Source organism: Telmatherina bonti, assembly GCF_933228915.1.
Source record: "Telmatherina bonti genome assembly, chromosome: 21".
Classification (NCBI taxonomy): domain Eukaryota; kingdom Metazoa; phylum Chordata; class Actinopteri; order Atheriniformes; family Telmatherinidae; genus Telmatherina; species Telmatherina bonti.
The window spans coordinates 5,522,572-5,540,847 of NC_136630.1; the positions used below are offsets into that span (position 1 = coordinate 5,522,572).

Below are 18,276 nucleotides of genomic sequence, written 5' to 3' on the forward strand. Positions count from 1 at the left end.
GAAGGTGAAATAAAGTCTTTTTTTTAAGTTTAGGGATAATTGAAGACAAACCTTGGCTTGACTGCTGCTTTAAAGCCACAGACCATCATCAGCGCTGATTTATTGATTCCATCATGTGAAAGAGGCCTGAAGAAGCTGAAAAGGCCCCTGTGAGGCTTTTCAGCTCTAAGTTTAGCCGACTTGACCCACCAACAGCAGCAAAAACCTGCTGACGTGTGGGCAAACTCTCTGCTCGTCCTCACTATTGGTCCCTTTCTGATCCCATTCAGATGTTGCCAGGGAGAGAGAGACCCTCCAACCAAACCCTACACACTCGCCCACGCAAACCAAGCGCCCTCACACTCCCTCCTCTGGTATTCTGCTAATTCCCACAGGAACAGAGTCCAGTCCACGCTGTTCCGGACAGCAGATGTGTCCCTGCAGAGGGAACCAGAAGGACGGACCGCTGTCAGCCACCTGATCTGAGAGACAAACTTAGCAGATGTTACCATGTTTCCTTTGCTTTTTATTTTGTATATAACTGGAGCAAACTTTCAGTCTGTCCATCCATCCTCTGTCTGTTCTGAGGTTGTAGGTAAAGTTTTGCATCCTCTGAGGAGCAAATGACTTTAAACTCATTATTTACTAAAGTTTATTTATGTTAAAAAGACGATAAAAATCTCTAAAGCTTGAGTAATAATTAATCCCTGTATCATCAGGTTGAGGTTTAACAACCTGACTCTTTATTTGCAGCCATTCTGTTGAACAGAAAAGAAAATAAAAGGAAAGAAGGGGCAGAACATCGATCCTTACCACTTCCACTTGTCCCGTCATGTCAGGAGGAGTATATCCCAGTTGATCAAATCTTTACTACGGTAATCTCGTCTATAATTGGCTGTAAACAGACATGATAGTTTAGCTGTAGTAATGTCTAAATATCTTAATCCCTCTTCAGTCCATTTAAATCCAACCTTTTCTTTTATGTCCATCGGATATTTCCATAAAATAACCACAGCTACTGACTGATTCACTTTATTTACATAACCTGGAATATTCCCACTCTTTCAAAATGTCCATTAGGGTTGGAAGTGTTGTGGTGGAATCTCCGATGTACAGGAGAACATCATCAGCAAACAGGGAATTATTTAATAGGTCATTTATTCCACTCCTCCTTCATCCCTGATTCCCTTAATATTTAAGCCTTGCCTGATGTATTTAGCTTCAAGTCTGTACTTAGAGTGAATAATAGTAGACTCAAGCAAACACCTTGTATTACTCCTCTTTTAATAAAGAAAGCAGCGGAATAACAGCCGTTAACTTAGATTCTTGAGTTTTGATCCAAAGAAACAGGATTAATCCAGTTTATAAACCTATAAAAAATAGTAACAAGCTTACACTCCAAAACAATAAAACAAATTTAATAAAATAAAATTTTAAAGCCTTGTGGTCTGAAAAGGAAGGTAAGAAGTTTTCAAGGCCTTCCTTGTTTTACTTATTTATGTTTGTATATAAAATGTTTTTATTGTTTTATTTTCACTCTTTTATACAAAACTTTGTCAATACAAAAACTAAACTATGTCTGCACCCATAAAAAAATAAAAACAAGGAGCTTATGGGACAAAATGTATATAAAAAGATAGGCGGAGCCTCCATTACGCGACCAGAAGGGTTCTGAAGAGCTGACAGGCTCCATCCATCTTGTGGTTTATGTGGAAGTGCATAAAACTGCAGTTCCCCCATTCATCCACTAGGGGCTGCAAAACAGAGCAAATCCCCATAGACTCCCATATTAAAAAGACCAACTTCACAGCAGAAATAAACATGTTTACAGCAGAAATAAACATGTTTACAGCAGGAGTAAACATGTTTACAGCAGGAATAAACATGTTTACAGCAAAAATAAACATGTTTACAGCCTGGTTCAAAAATCCATTTTCGGTTTAATAGGTCAGGTTTACCTTCATGACAACTGTGGGGGAGGGAATTTTTTTCTTACTCGGCCGTTTAAAAGTAATTTTATCTCGAGGTTCAGCATATTTAGGGGCGTGTCCTTTTGACTGACAGGTACCCGATCTCCCGCTTTCAATCAGAAGAACGAAGAACAACCGCGGTTTTTAGCTGGTTAACAACTGGGGCGTTTTAGGACAGAATAACTCTTTTAATTGAAGTGTTTTCAGTTTAATGAAGTTTCTTGGCTTTATGAATTCAGTATCTTACAGCTGAGCATCAGATTAGTTTGTTTTTATGTGTTTGAGAGAATATTTATAATACTCCGATTTCTAAACCTTTGACTTGATTTAATTCTTATTTTTATGAGAGTTTCTTGTTAGTGTCAGGTTTATTTTTGACAAAAAAATCAGAATTTTTTTTTTACTTGCATCTAATGTTAGTTCTTTTTTGTATTATTATTAACCCTGTATCTTCAGTGTTTTTACTTCCATTTCAACAAGGTGCTGCAAGTTTTCCCCTCAAGAAAATCAATTCATGGTTTTTGTTCATTCATATATATTATATTTGTATAAAATAAACAAAATGGCAACAGTACAGCCCTGTGATGGACTGGCGACCTGTGCAGGGATAGATTCCAGCCCCCTGCAACGATGGACGGCTCTAACACTGAGCCCTGAGGCGCCCCACTGTAATAATGATAATATTCATTCATTCATTCATTCATTATCTGAACTGCTTCATCCAGTCACGGGCATTTTGGGGAGCAGGAGTCTATCCCAGCAGCCTCCGGAGAGGCGGGGTACACCCTGGAATAATGATTATATCATCAATGCTTGGCTGAAGATGTGAGTGAAATCATTTTAACTGAGGAGATGGAAATGAGTCCTGAGAGAAGAGTTGCAGCCATTTTTCCTGCCCTGACTGAAACAGGACAGCAGATCAGATCCGAGTGTCGCAGGGGGCGTCTACAGAATGCATCCACAGTGTTTGGAGGCTGTGGTGGGAGGGGGAGTGGAGGGAGGCAGGGTGGTGGAGGTGTAAGAGTTCATTACTCCAACACATGGTGGGCCAATCAGCAGGGCCTGTGGGGGCAGGAAGTCGGTGGGTTACTGGTGGAAGCTGACGTACACATGAGGACGGACAGAGAGACGGACGGACAACTTGTCTCTGGATCTGTAGATTTCACCTGAACTGGCGCCCAGCTGACTCAGGTAACGTGTCCTGCTGTGGTTGAAGCGTGTTGTCAGTCTGTCTGAGCGTCCCTGTCAGCTTAGTTCTGATGAAAGCTGAAGATCTTTAACATCTGGCATGTCCTGGATGACTTCTATACATCTGCATGTTTCTACTATTTCTCTTCTGGTAACAGTTCCACTGTTGGCTCAGATGTTTCCCAAGTTTTACACCCAGACATAAGCCCATGCCTCACAGCTTCAGGACAAGAGCTGCCTTTATAAAAGAGGAGTGTCTTTGTGTTGATCTCGCAGCATTTGCTGTCAACATGGTGAACTCTGAGGAAGAGAGACTCTGACAGCTGGAGGAACCAGTGGAAGGCATGCAGCACTGCGTGTCGGAGCTCTGCAGGCTATTTATACCCTCTGGCGGAGTCTGTTCATTCACGCCCGCCACGGCAAATACCTCCACATTAAAATGCCTGCCAACTGGAAATCTGCTCCCATAGGCTTATATTGGTGGGAGGTTAGAATATGATGGGAATTCTGCCTCACCTGAAGGTGAAAAAGGGGAAAGTTATGGAAAATGTTTACATAAAACTGAAGAAAGTGTTTTACAAAATATGAATGCAAAAAAATAACTTATTTAAAACAAGCAGAAAAAGCAAAACAATCCCACCTCTTCCTCCTCCAAAGGAGCAACAGCGGGGCTCCAGAGGGTCAGAAACTGGGGAAACATCGACACGTGTGGGAAAGAAGAAAAGATTCCAGGAATAAAGAAATTCCTAAAATATGCAAAACATTTCAAGATAAATAAAACTTTCTAGAGGATATCATTAATTCAGAAAAATAAGAAAATGTGCGTTTATTGAAAAAATAAAATGAGAATAACAAGTGAGAGTAAATTTGAATTAAAACGAATTACATTTAACATCACAGTTGCTTTTTAAAACATAAAACATTTTAAGTCCTACTTCGATGCAAATTACTGCTTGTCATTTATATCATGGTACTTTAAGGATTAAAGTTTTATTAAAATAAGACTTATTGAGGTTTAGATTAAAAACATTGAGATTTTTCTGCAAAACAATCATTTTTATGTACGTATTTTCTGAGGGGAGCCAGTGGTGGGTTTCCCTCCCCTTCCCTTCCAGGAGCAGCCTGAGGCAGGGGGAGACCAGAGCTGCCAACAGGCTGGTGGCGAGCAGCGGGCGAAGACCCCCCCCCCCCCCCTGCCAGGTGTTTTATGAGAGCCATGTGTGAAGAAGCGAGGAGGGATAAGTGATCCTGCTATGCATTTCCACACAGAACATTTCAGTTTCACACGTTGGAGGAAAAACAATCACATTTTTAGTTCCCTTTTTCTGAACCTTTGTTTAGAGAACAGATCAGACGCTTTTTCGACTCTTTGGAGCATTTTCCTCACTCTGGACTCTCATCTTGAATGTATGCAGGAGGTCTAATCAGTTTTATCAATGTAGCTTTGTGGACCTGGAGAAGGCATTCGACCGTGTCCCCCAGGGGCTCCTGTGGGGGGTACTCCGGGAGTATGGGGTACCGGACCCCCTTGTAAGGGCTGTCCGGTCCCTGTACGACAGGTGTCAGAGCTTGGTCTGCATTGCCGGTAGTAAGTCGGATTCGTTTCCGGTGAGGGTTGGACTCCGCCAAGGCTGCCCTTTATCACCGATTCTGTTCATAACTTATATGGACAGAATTTCTAGGTGCAGCCGAGGTGTTGAGGGGATCCGACTTGGTGGCCTCAGGATTGGGTCCCTGCTTTTTGCGGATGACGTGGTCCTGTTGGCTTCATCTGGTCGTGATCTCCAGCTCTTGCTTGAGCAATTCGCGGCCGAGTGTGAAGCGGCTGGGATGAGAATCAGCACCTCCAAATCTGAGACCATGGTCCTCAGCCGGAATAGGGTGGATTGTCCTCTCCGGGTCGGGAGTCAGGTCCTGCCTCAAGTGGAGGAGTTTAAATATCTCGGGGTCTTGTTCACGAGTGAGGGAAGGATGGAGCGCGAGATCGACAGACGGATCGGTGCGGCGTCTGCAGTAATGCGGACTCTGCACCGGTCTGTCGTGGTGAAGAAGGAGCTGAGCCAGAAGGCGAAGCTCTCGATTTACCAGTCGATCTACGTTCCTACCCTCACCTATGGTCATGAGCTGTGGGTCGTGACCGATAGAACAAGATCTCGTATACAGGCGGCTGAAATGAGTTTCCTCCGCAGGGTGGCCGGGCTCTCCCTTAGAGATAGGGTGAGGAGCTCGGTCATCCGGGAGGGGCTCAGAGTAGAGCCGCTGCTCCTCCACATCGAGAGGAACCAGTTGAGGTGGCTCGGGCATCTGGTCGGGATGCCTCCTGGACCTCCCTGGTGAGGTGTTCCAGTCACGTCCCTCTGGGAGGAGACCCCGGGGAAGACCCAGGACACGCTGGAGGGATTATATCTCTCGGCTGGCCTGGGAACGCCTCGGGATCCCCCCCGCAGAGTTGGCAAATGTGGCTGGGGGGAGGGAAGTCTGGGCTTCCCTGCTTAGGCTGCTGCCCCCGCGACCCGACCCCGGATAAGCGGCAGAAGATGGATGGATGGATGGATGGTATTTTCTGAGTTAACGTGACGGTTCTTCATTCCTGTTAAATCTTTAATCTCTCAAACAGGCTGAGATCAACAATCAGCATCTTCCTGATCAATTCTTAAACATCATTTTTATAAAAAACAAAACAAAACTAAAAGACTCTGATATTTGTTATTAGTAATTTTTAATGTGTACAAAACCCAGAAAGTTGGATAAAAGTGTTTTTTCTGACGGCATTGATCTTTATTCAGTTTGTCAGTGAGACATAAATCATGAGAGACTTTTCTGTCCAGCCACCTGGTTGGAAACGACTTTTATCCCGTCTCATGTATTCATCTTTCTAATGATTATTTGTTTTGACTGCAGTTCTGACCAGTTCTGTGATGATCACAGTAGCTTCATGTTGAGATGGATTTTTAACTTTCAGTGATCAGATGTGGTGGCTATATAAAATCAGATGAAGACCACTGGCTCCAAAGATCCAGCAGAAAACCCAAGCCACAGATCTTTTCAGGTCCAGTCTGATTTCAGGTCAATCTGGTCCAGTTGATCAACATCCCTGTCGGCGTGCTGCACCAAACCAGACACATCTAAACAAAGAGGTGATGGAGGCTTCTCAGGTTGGAGCCAGGGCCGGATTAAAAGTTCGCAGACCCCTGGGCCCAGAATGTTCCAGGGGCCCCCTTCCCAAACGCAACATTGTTAAAATTGTTAAAGAAACACTGAAACGACATTTCTAACATCTCTCACCCAGTGGTACCAATAGCAATACACCATAATGTCCATTGGATAACCTGGCCTTGGTCGGAGCGGTTTAATTTCCACCAGTCGCAGTTACAGTCTCTCTTCTGCTCTGCAGCTTCATGCGCTCTCAGTTGCTCTTTTCTTCTGTCTGACGGATCATTTTAAATTTGACTGAACTACACCTTGACTTCTTGTGTGATTCTATGTAAAAACATCAGTAATATAGGGTTGAAAAATGATCATAATTATGACTGAAACATATTTTACAACATGAAATCCACCTTATTAATCTCGTTTTCTATGGAAGGCCGGTTGCGCCAAAAATGTGCGTCAAAACGTCTTCAAAATGCGCATTGATTGGTATGCGCATTTTGAAGACATTTTGACGCACGCTTTTGGCGCAACCGGCCTTCCATACTGGCTGCATTGGCGTGACACGTCTTCGAGTTTTTCTGACTTCCTGGTTGGATTGTTGCTACTAAAAAAAAGCCTGTTACCTTCATGAACTCCATTTTTCCAGCTGATCTGCAACTCCTCTCACAACAGCTAGAGGTCGCATAAAGAGTCTTGTTTGTGTTTAACCAGGTGAGTTTTGGAAAAGGCGGTCAAACAAAACAAATATGATTCTTATTGTGCAAAGCGAAATAATTTTTCTATATTTCAATACAAGATTAGTTACGATACCTTAAAGTGGATCAAGTTAAAGTTAGCTCCACTCACATGTTTTTGGCTTGTTGCTCAGCAACCGTAACGTTGATGAGTAAAGCGAGAAAGCAGCTCTGACTTTTATCACCCAGAGAGCTTTCATTTAACCACAACGTAGCAGAAGCTAACAGAGAAGGAGCCTCACAAGTTTAGTAAAGCGATTAACAGAGATTTAACCTCTTGTTACGATGCATCCTGTAGGTGAGGAGGCATGACGGTCTTCCTTTTAAGTATCTACACATGTTATTCTCCACTGGAAAGCAAAGATCCCTGAGATGTGAATGATGTGTAACCGAGGAATCGCTGCAGCTTCTGGTCCCAGCAAGACCGTTTTCTTTACGCCTGTTTGTAAAACATTTGTTTCGCTTCATGATTTCACAAGAAACCTGAGAGGCTTTGATCTGTTTAATGCAGCTCCGCAGTCCTGCAAGTGTTCAGAGTTTCCCTGCTGCAACTCATCCTGATGCCTATCAGACTTATTTAGCAGACGGGTGCAGATTCTTTTTGGTGTTGCATCCGGTGTTATTGTTTTCCTCCCTGCAGCTCAGAAGCCACAGGCTGCAGACCCCTGAGGTTGACCACCACTTCATGTTCTACATAAGGGTGTCCAGCTCCAGTCCTCGAGGGACACAATCCTGCATGTTATCCATGTATTCCTGCTCCAACACACCAACAAATATCAGTCATTGTGCAGAATTTCATTGGTTGTTGGATTAATTTAACAACTGCTTTGTTATGTGAGAAGCTCCATAAATTCCAGGTGGATTCCTCCACAACCACCTGGATCTATGACTACCTCACAAACAGACCCCAGTTTGTGAGACTGAAAGGTTGTGTGTCTGAGATGGAGGTCAGCAGCACTGGTGCACCACAAGGAACTGTACTCTGGCCATTCCTCTTCACTCTGTACACCTCAGACTTCCAGTACAACTCTGAGTCCTGTCATCTGCAGAAATACTCTGATGACTCTGCAGTTGTGGGGTGTATCAGGGATGGACAAGAAGCAGAGTACAGAGAACTGGTCAGTCAGTTTGTTAAATGGTGCGGTGACAATCATCTCATATTAAATAGCAGCAAAACAAAAGAGATGATTGTTGACTTCAGGAGGAAGAAGAATAAACAAAGCACTGTTTCCATCCTGGGAGAGGAGGTGGAGGTGGTGGAGGAATACAAGTATCTTGGAGTTCAGCTGGACAACAAACTGGACTGGAAATGCAACACTGACTACATCTACAAGAAAGGTCAGAGCAGACTGTACTTCTTAAGGAAGCTGAGATGGTTTAACGTCTGCACCAAGATGTTGCATATCTTCTATAAGTCTGTTGTGGAGAGTGCAGTCAGCTTTGCAGCATCTGCTGGGGTAGTAGCATCAGAACCAGAGACTTGAAGAGAATCAACAAACTGATCCAGAAAGCTGCTTCTGTACTTGGAGTAACTCTGGAGCCGCTGGAGCTGATTGTCCAAAGAAGAATGCTGCACAAGCTGATGAAGATGATGGAGGATTCTTCACACCCTCTCCACAACACAGTGATGAAACAACAAAGTGTGTTCAGTGAGAGGCTTCTTCAGGTCCGATGTAAGACTGAAAGATACAGAAGATCATTCCTGCCAGCAGCCATCAGCCTCCAGAACAAGACCTCCTCCAGTTAATTATTATTATATGCTACAATATTTCCCTTTGGGGATTAATAAAGTATTTTTTATTTCATTAATGGAGACCAGGCGTGTTGGAGCAGGGACACATGGAAACTGTGCAGGATTGTGGCCTTCGAAGGCCAACTTCGGCGTAACTAAAGAGGCTGATGTGACGTCATGTTAATAAAAGTGTTTGGCTGCATTTATATTTCAGCTGTTCACAGTTTGACGTGTTTTGCCAAATCATCCATTTTCAGGAGATAATCCAGGACTTTGTTCCAAACATGCTCAGAATAATCAGGAATGATCTCCTCCTCAGCCTCTCACCGGGTAGTCAAAGAGATGGCCATACCTCGCATGTTTAACTCCAACGCACCGTTCAAAATCGTCGCCGGCGGGTCCGAGCTCTCGTTTCTGGGCAAAGACGACGACAGCCGAGGCTGTGAGGAGGCGGCGGACCCCCTGGCCAAAGCCATCGCCCTCCATCTGAGCCATGTGATGCAGCACGGCACCGCCAAACACGTGGTCACGGAGGGGCCGGAGGAGAATCCCTGCGTGTCCATCGTGGCGCAGGCTGAGAGTAAGACTCTGCTTCCTTACATTCTCTGTAATGATCAATAAATTTAATCAGTTTGCTGCATCCTGAAGGAAAGCAACAACTTCAGGTTTCATGCATGATTGATTGTTAGTGGAAAGCAAACAGTTATGGGAAGGATTAGTTTATTCAGTGATGGCAAAAGCAGGTAGAAGCTGTGTTTTTTAGTGCAGGTCTGCTCTGACGAGCACGTCGAGTAAATCAGCATTTTCCTCACAGAACACCTGATTTTTTTTTTTTTTTTACTATTTATCGTCTTTAAACATATTAATGCAAAGTTCAAAGAGTATTTTTCCACAATTTTTCCACAGCATTTTTCTCTTTTCAGGAGAAGATTTCCAGGAGTTCAGCCCATCCAGCACTCGCTCCCCCTTCTCCCGATCCCAGCTCCTCCAAAAGCACAGGTAGCACCTCCTCCTCTCCTCTGTAAGGCTTCCCTAATCTGTGTCATCGTTCACCCACCTGCTCAGCTGCTTGTTATCTAATCAGCCAATCACAACTCAACACATTCAGTCACGTAGAGCAGTATTTTTCAACATATTTTGAGCCAAGGCACACCACAAGCCAAAATGGGTTTTTTTTGTTTGTTTATTTTTTAAAGCCCATATTAGTAATATAAAGTCATCTTGTCAAAGTGTCTTAAATAGAAATAAGATAAACACAAGAAAAAGGAATTTTATTATCTTTCACATGGGCCTCTTCAGATGAACACTTTGCTGCTTTTTAGACCAATCAGGTGAAATTTGATCATTTCCCAGCAGTCTGGACCAGAATATCTGGTTGATGTCAGAGGAAAACGGCTCAATGTGGAGGAAAATCTCAGACACCTTGTAGAATCTGTGAGACAAAGAATTAAAGGAGTTCTGGAGGAAAAAAGGTCTGACCTTTTCGAGGAGCTGCTGAGTGTACGGTCATGCTGCAGACATCAGGAGGAAGAAATGTTGTGTGAGATTTAATTAGTGTGACTGCAGTGACTCCTAGTGGCTGAAAACACATGAAAACCAGTAAAAACAGGATCTGATGTGAAGGCGATGAAAAGCTGCAAAGTCAAACTTTAACAATCCAGTTTCTTACTGGTTAATAAAATAAAGCATTAAACCAGGATGAAGTTAACTTTTGTGTTTAATGATGTTCAGCATGAAAAATACCGAAAAGCTCCACAAACTTCAGTTTTTCACCACAAAATGTGTCAGAGGAGCGTAAAGATAAAGGAGAGGGCTGCTGAGAAGGAGAAGAAGATTTCCTCTGTACTTTAATCAGCATCAGCACCTCCGTCTCTCCTTTGCAGGGTTTCTAATGAGGACGGTGGCATCATGACCGACACAGAGGATGAAGATTTGGATGAAGCCACCGAACTTCATCACCACCTTCAGAAGAAACAGCGCAGGAAAAACAGGAGCTGGCAGAAGAAGCAGGAAGGAGGAGAGGAGCCTCCTGTGATCCTGGGTCTGTGGGTGCAAGAGATCGACTGGCTGAAGACCACATCATCCGCTGAGGTCATACCGCCTCCTCCTCAGTTTACAGACTCACTTCCTGGCTGCCATGGCAACCTGCTGCATCCCTGCATGTGTGCAGGTGGCAGCAGTGCAGGTGACGGTGTCAGGAGGTGGGAGGAAGCGTCGCTGTGCAGATCGACAGATGCATCCAGCAGCGATGACCGAGGAGACTTAAGCTCTGACTCTGAATCAGTTGAAACTCATGAAAGTGAGTCCGACTCATCTTGCTGTGGAGACGCGGAGCCACAAAGGCGGTCTGGAGGTGAAGCACGGACATCTGGTTGTACATATGAGCTGATGCAGGTGTCTTCCTCTCATACCGACTGGGAATCTCTGCAAAACCACGTGGAAACGTCAGAGTCTATCTGCAACGGGAGCAGTGCGAACACATCCCAGAGTGCTTCTGGTTGTCATGACAGCAGAGACTCATGGCTCGGTGAGCTGAGAGGCAAAGTGATGCAGATGCCAAAACACTTTGTCTCAACTTTCCTCAGAGACTCGATAAAACACTTTCTGGATGACTGGAAGACCACAAAACCTGCCAACGAAGGGCTCATATTCCATCATGTAAGACATTTCCACCACTTTGTTTTTCATGGGATTACATTTAGTATTCTTACACTGCATTACCTGCATGAGGAGATCTGGAAATCTGCTTCCACCAGATGTTTTTAATTGATCAGAAATAGTTTTTCTGATAGCTTCTTTCAGTTTTCTTCCAATAGGATTTAATGGGTTAAACTTCCAGAGCTGGAGTAGAAAAGAAATCCAACTTAGTTTAAAATCAAATCAAATCAAATCAAAGATACTTTATCCACCCCGAGGGGAAATTCAAATAAAAAATTTTTTAAAAAGACTTTATTTTGTTTTAACTAGCCACAGCACAAACAGTCTTTTCATTTTCACCAAAATATCATAAAGTGCGTTTCCTTGATATCAGCATGACTCAACAATAAATAATAATAAATCAACAATAATTAATTTAAAAATAACATATTATAATAAATAATATCATTAATAATAATCAATAAATAAATTAAACAATAAATCAATAGACTTCGGACAGGAGGAGAAAACACTCAGCCGTGCTGTAATATTCAACACTCTAACAACAGGATTTTGACTAAAACCCTGCTTCCTTTGTCTTTAAATCACTTTTATTTTCACCGTTTTTACACCAGAAGCTGAAATCATTCTCTGAAAAAGCCTCATGCTGCTCATAGTCACCACAACAAGTCATTCAGAGTTATAAATTCCCTCTAAACAGCAGTTTGAGACAAAGATTCTGTGAATTTTCTGCCTGAATCAGACATAATGATGCTGTTAGCATCACCATGGCAACAGGGACTGCCAATCAGATTGCACAGCTGATGGACTTCAAGTCAAGGGTTACTTTAACATGCAAACATCAGGAGCCGCTACTTTAGCAACCCAACTCCTATTTCTTTCAAAATGATACCTGTTTTCCTGAATATTTTTGCATAATTAAATCAATAATATTTGTTTTTCCTCTTATTAGTTTTTTCATAGTAACATAAATTAAAATGAACTGCTTTTATAGAAGCAGTCAGGCGGGAGTTTATTATATTAAACAATATTAAATTTGGACTTTGCAAAAGAATTATTTGCAATAACCTTAATGAATATCAGGAATTTAAGTCTAAAGCCCCCGTCTTATTTTACTCCAGGCTACTTCATAAAAAACCAAAATGAACATCTGAAATGTTGTTGATTAGAAATGGGATTATGCTAGATGAGTTTGTCCTGCTGTTGTCCTTGGTGGTGATTGTTTCAGGTAGTTATTAAATGCCTTCAAGCTAAATCCTCTTTTTTGGAGCATTTTTAAGTTCCCTGTAAAAAGATTAAGCAGACATGAGCAAACTCCGCCGTCAACACCAGGCAGGGTATTTCTGCTCTAAATCTGCACCAAGGTTTGATCAGAGCCCAAATCATAAAAATCCTACTTCCTTGTGGGGTTTTACAGGTATTTTACCTGCACTGTGAGAACCAGGTGAAATGACAAGCCAGGACATGCCACGTGGAGAAATTAGCTGATGCTAGTGCTAGCTTCTCACTCCAGGCTAACGTATACTTGTAGCTTGAGCTAGCTTCTCAGAACATCATCAGATATTCACTGAATCTGGACAAAAAGGTGTTTGTTTGGATGTTGTCTGTTCCCACAGAGCGTGCTAGCATCTTTTGAGCTGCTAGCAGCTGTTTTTTTGGCGAGGTGTTGAGTCCCAGCAGTTAGCTGTGCATCCACCATCCCTTCCACCATGTTAGCAGCTAGTTAGCATCTGCTAACCCCCTGCTAATTTTATTCCATCAAGCTTTTATATTTTCTTTCAGAGAAAGTATTTTTAATTCATTCAAAATCCAAAGATGACTTTTAAAGGATTTATATCTGTTGCGTCTTCTTTAACTGCAGATTTACCAAATAAAACAAGTCCTCATGTTCATGGAAAGGTTTTTAATTAAAACAGGTTCAGTTAAACAGACCAGCTAAATGAAAGACATAAATGGATTTGTTTATTAAAACTATTTGCTTGTATTACATAACTAAAAGAGGGAAATGGTAATAACTGGACATTGTTTGAGCTATTTATCACACATTTCTGTCAGGAAGTTGTTCTATGTTTGGATGGAAGTTTATTCTGAAGCAGAACTTTGCTTTCTAGTATTAGTTTGATTATTTTTTAAGCTAATTTTATGTCTATTGTGTCCTGAAGCTGCTGAAACCCACCACTTCTCAGTACAAAGAGGGAGAGGAGTACTGTGTTCTTCATCACATCCAGAATGGCTCGTACGGTGATGTGTTCTGTGTTCGGGATAAAACCACCAGATTCAAATGTGCTGCGAAGAGGGTAAATTCACTCAGATATGCTCCTCTTACAGCTGCTTTTCGACCATTTAATGCCAGATTGTTGCTTTTTGACATTTCAGATTCCCCTGAGTCACTTCAGCAGTGAGGAGGTGAGAACGTGGAGTGCTGTGACCTCCCCTCGAGTGGTGGAGCTGTTCGGAGCGGTTCGGGATGGGCTGAACATTGTGCTCTTCATGGACCTGAAGCCAGGTAAACGTACTGACCACGTAAACTGTGTGCAAAAACAATGAGCGATGTGAAACAAAAAGCAGACTCTGCAAACCTCTCCAGCTTGCTTGGCCCAGCTTCTAAAGGAGATGACCTGCATTCCTGAGGATCTGGCCCTGCACTACCTCCACCAGTCACTGGGGGCGCTGGAGCACCTGCACCACAGAAAGGTGCTTCACTTGGACGTGAAAGGTTTGTGTTCATGTTTTACAGGCATCTTAGATTTCTATCAAGTTCCATTTTAGCTTTAAAATCTGAATTTCACATGTTTTAAGGAGGATTTTTAGTGTTTTTTATTTATGTTGAACAAAAGGTATATTTAGTAGACTCAAATATGAGTCCCTGGGATGAGAATCAGCGCCTCCAAATCTGAGACCATGGTCCTAAGCCGGAATAGGGTGGATTGCCCTCTCCGGGTCGGGAGTGAGGTCCTGCCTCAAGTGGAGGAGTTTAAATATCTCGGGGTCTTGTTCACGAGTGAGGGAAGGATGGAGCGCGAGATCGACAGACGGATCGGTGCGGCGTCTGCAGTAATGCGGACTCTGCACCGGTCTGTCGTGGTGAAGAAGGAGCTGAGCCAGAAGGCGAAGCTCTCGATTTACCAGTCGATCTACGTTCCTACCCTCACCTATGGTCATGAGCTGTGGGTCGTGACCGAAAGAACAAGATCTCGTATACAGGCGGCTGAAATAAGTTTCCTCCGCAGGGTGGCCGGGCTCTCCCTTAGAGATAGGGTGAGGAGCTCGGTCATCCGGGAGGGGCTCAGAGTAGAGCCGCTGCTCCTCCGCATCAAAAGGAGCCAGTTGAGGTGGCTCGGGCATCTGGTCGGGATGCCTCCTGGACTTCCCTGGTGAGGTGTTCCAGTCACGTCCCTCTGGGAGGAGACCCCGGGGAAGACCCAGGACACGCTGGAGGGATTATATCTCTCAGCTGGCCTGGGAACGCCTCGGGATCCCCCCGCAGAGTTGGCAAATGTGGGTGGGGAGAGGGAAGTCTGGGCTTCCCTGCTTAGGCTGCTGCCCCCGCGACCCGACACCAGATAAGCGGCAGAAGATGGATATATCTATATATATATGTATATATACATATATATATATATATATATGTATATATACATATATATGTATATATGTATATATACATATATATGTATGTATGTATATGTATGTATGTATGTATGTATGTATGTATGTATGTATGTATGTATGTATGTATGTATGTATATATATATATATATATATATATATATATACATGTATATATACATGTGTATATATATATATATATATATATATATATATATATATATGTATATGTATGTAATGTTTACACATATGCCTACAGCTATGCCTGCATTTGTGCTTCTGCATACTCACTCCTTCCATATATATATATATATATTTATTCATGTAGTTATTTGTGTTGATTTGCATGTGATGCTTTTTATACTTTCTAAACAATAATTTCTTTTTTTTTTTTTATTAAACCAGATGTAATTTGGACTTGACTTATACTGTAACGTACTGCACATGATAGTCTTTTCATGCAGCTTATAAAAGCTGCTGTTTTACAGCTCTTCTTGGATGATCCTGTTTGTCATTGGTTGTTTAGTGAGTCATGCGTGAGGTAAAATCACAGCCCACACAGGGTCCAATGGGTGCACTGATCGAACATTTAATATTATCAGCCGTAAAGCCTCAAACCAACGGCTCTGCTGTCAGCTAGCATATCTGGTGATGGCATCTAATCCTAAACTGACACCTCACTCCTAAACCCCCGGTAATCCCTGCTGATAGGATTGAGCAGAAATTGGGCCCCTCTATTGTGTTCCCAGCTTGAGTCCAGAGGCCTCATCCAACATCCATCAAATAACCAGCCTCATCCCAGCAGACTGTATGTAGAGTTGCTCGGAAAATGTTTTATTTTAGGAGATAAGGCCATGTATACCTTGAGACAGACGTTCGTCTGCACGCCCCCCTTCCATCACCCTGACAGCCTCTGACAGCTTCTTGTTTCTCAGTCAACTGTTTGCACCAAATGCAAACAAGCCGTCTCACTAAATCCTGTGTGTTGATTTTATTCCAGTTGACAATGTGCTGCTGTCTGCAGACTGCAGAGACACATTCCTCTGTGACTTTGGTCTCTCAGAGACACTGGACGACAGCGGATGGAGCACTAAAGCGTTCAGGGGTGAGTTAAAATGTCTGCACGAAAATATGCGGAAAATTTGCGTTTTTGTTTTTTTTTTTATTACAGTTCAGAAAATTTATTAGATATCAACAAAATATTCTGAAATTACTCTCCATCATTTCATTTGGAGTGTTTCGGAAGTCATTGCAGCTCAGCAGGCAACATTGTATTTATGTTAAATTAACAGCATATTAAAGAGTTCTACTTTAAATTGCACATCTATAAGGTTAACACTTTAACATTTTGTCATATTTGATATATCATCTCAGACCTATTTCATGACTACATGAGGAAAAACTTTGGTCCAAATCCTGTAGTAGCAAGCTGACCATTGTTTTCTGCCCCCTGGTGGACATTGGTTTGCACTGCAGTCATTCTGAAATAATGTCACCGCATTAAACGACACGTATATGCAAATTAATTTAGCTTCTTCTTTTTTCTTTTACAACAAATATTAAAGGAGTAAGAAAAGACTTCTTTGCCCACTATTCTTGGGGTAAGGCTTTAAAAGGTTAAAGGTCAAACCCGTCTGCTGAGTCTGAGATGAAGATGTGGAAGTTTACGCAGAAAAATCCCATTAACGATGCGTCATCATGCACTTCCTGCAGTGGAAGCGTTGATGTTTCACCCCAGAACAAGAGTGTCAGGCGCCGCTCCTTGAGGACCACAATACTGTAGGTTTTCCATGTATCCCTGCTCCAACACACCTGAATCAATTCAATGAGTCATTCTGCAGAGCTTCATATGTTGTTGGATCCATTTGCCAGGTGTGTTGGATCAGGGATGCATGGAAACCTGCTGGAGCCCTCGAGGACAGACTTTGGACACCTCAGAAAAAACCTCAGTTTAGTCAGAAAATGTCAGATTGCAGACACACGTGGGCCTATTCTGGGCCACATTTGGCTCTATTGAGGCAACTGTGATTGACCCCAACGGGGTCATAGGTTTGGTCGAATACGTTCACGATTACATTAAATCAACGTTTTTACTGCAGGAGCTGCGTTTCCTGGCACAGAGACCCACATGGCTCCAGAAGTGGTCCGAGGTGATCGACTTTGTGCCAAGGCGGACGTGTGGAGCAGCTGCTGCATGTTACTGCACATGCTCAATGGATGCCACCCATGGATACGTTACTATTCCCATCCCCTCTGTCTCCAGGTCAGAATGTCTCGTTTGTTGTCGGTTCCACCAGAAAAGCTGCAAGCTGAGGTATTCTCATGTTTCTGTTGGTAGATTGTCAACGAGCCTCCACCTCTGTGGGAGGTGCCGTCCAAGTGCAACAACTTCACAGCCAAAGTGTTCAGAGCCGGACTCCAGAAGGACCCGGACAGGCGAGCAACAGCAAAGGAGCTCAGGAGGAAAACCACCAAAGCCCTCAGAGCAGGTCACATGTGAACAGTCATTCGCTTCCTCCTGAAAAGATTAATAATAAACTCGTCAATGATTACACGTAAATCTACTACTGCTGTTGTTCATGCATTTCCTCCACAGTTGGAGGTCTGAGTCCTTCCTCCATCAACATTGCCTGTGAAAAGCTGCATCATGGCGGAAGCCAGCACGAAGACTGCACTCTCAAAAATAGAGGTACAAGAAAAGGACATTTCTGTACCTATAGGTACATTTTAAAGAAATGTTCTCTCAAAAGTACAATACTGGTCTTTAAGAGACCAGAAGCACACCTTCAGAGTACGAAAAAGGGTTCAAAGTGACATAAAGTACAAATTTGTACCATTTCGACCATAAAGGGTACCTGCAGCATTGAAAAATGTGATGTTAATGGCTGTAATGTTACAAACTAGAGCAGAGTTGAGTGATGACAGTAGTACTACTTAACAGTCATTTACTACACCAGACAATGAAGGTCAGATGCTGCAAACTAAGTGTATGTCTGGTCAGTATTTTGAGTTTTTGAAGATTATTTCTAGATTAAAGATAAGATAATATTGCTAAGTGGAATGGACCAGGCCTAATGCTGTGGAAAACATAAAAAAAAAACATAACTTGATAAGGTGAGGTTGAACTTGATAAGGTACAAAAATAGACCAGAACTGAAGACTACAGAAATGTCTCTCAAAAGAGTACACCCCCAGCGACAAGCATTTGTACCTTTTTAGGTACAAGCTGGTACCTCTATTTTTGACTGTGTGC

General features: G+C 42.8%; 1 protein-coding gene across 1 annotated transcript in view; it reads left to right on the forward strand.

Annotated features, from left to right (window-relative positions):
- The first annotated feature begins 3,016 nt into the window (after window positions 1-3,016).
- The window catches only part of map3k14b (mitogen-activated protein kinase kinase kinase 14b), a 20,966-nt gene continuing 5,706 nt past the window's right edge, over window positions 3,017-18,276 (forward strand). The window contains exons 1-11 of the mRNA XM_079260855.1: window positions 3,017-3,140; window positions 9,076-9,336; window positions 9,680-9,755; window positions 10,640-11,414; window positions 13,577-13,711; window positions 13,791-13,920; window positions 14,002-14,130; window positions 16,024-16,128; window positions 17,123-17,286; window positions 17,362-17,512; window positions 17,620-17,712. Of these exons, the coding sequence (XP_079116981.1) occupies window positions 9,099-9,336; window positions 9,680-9,755; window positions 10,640-11,414; window positions 13,577-13,711; window positions 13,791-13,920; window positions 14,002-14,130; window positions 16,024-16,128; window positions 17,123-17,286; window positions 17,362-17,512; window positions 17,620-17,712 (1,996 nt within the window). The 5' untranslated portion in view covers window positions 3,017-3,140; window positions 9,076-9,098. The remainder of the gene's footprint in view (window positions 3,141-9,075; window positions 9,337-9,679; window positions 9,756-10,639; window positions 11,415-13,576; window positions 13,712-13,790; window positions 13,921-14,001; window positions 14,131-16,023; window positions 16,129-17,122; window positions 17,287-17,361; window positions 17,513-17,619; window positions 17,713-18,276) is intronic.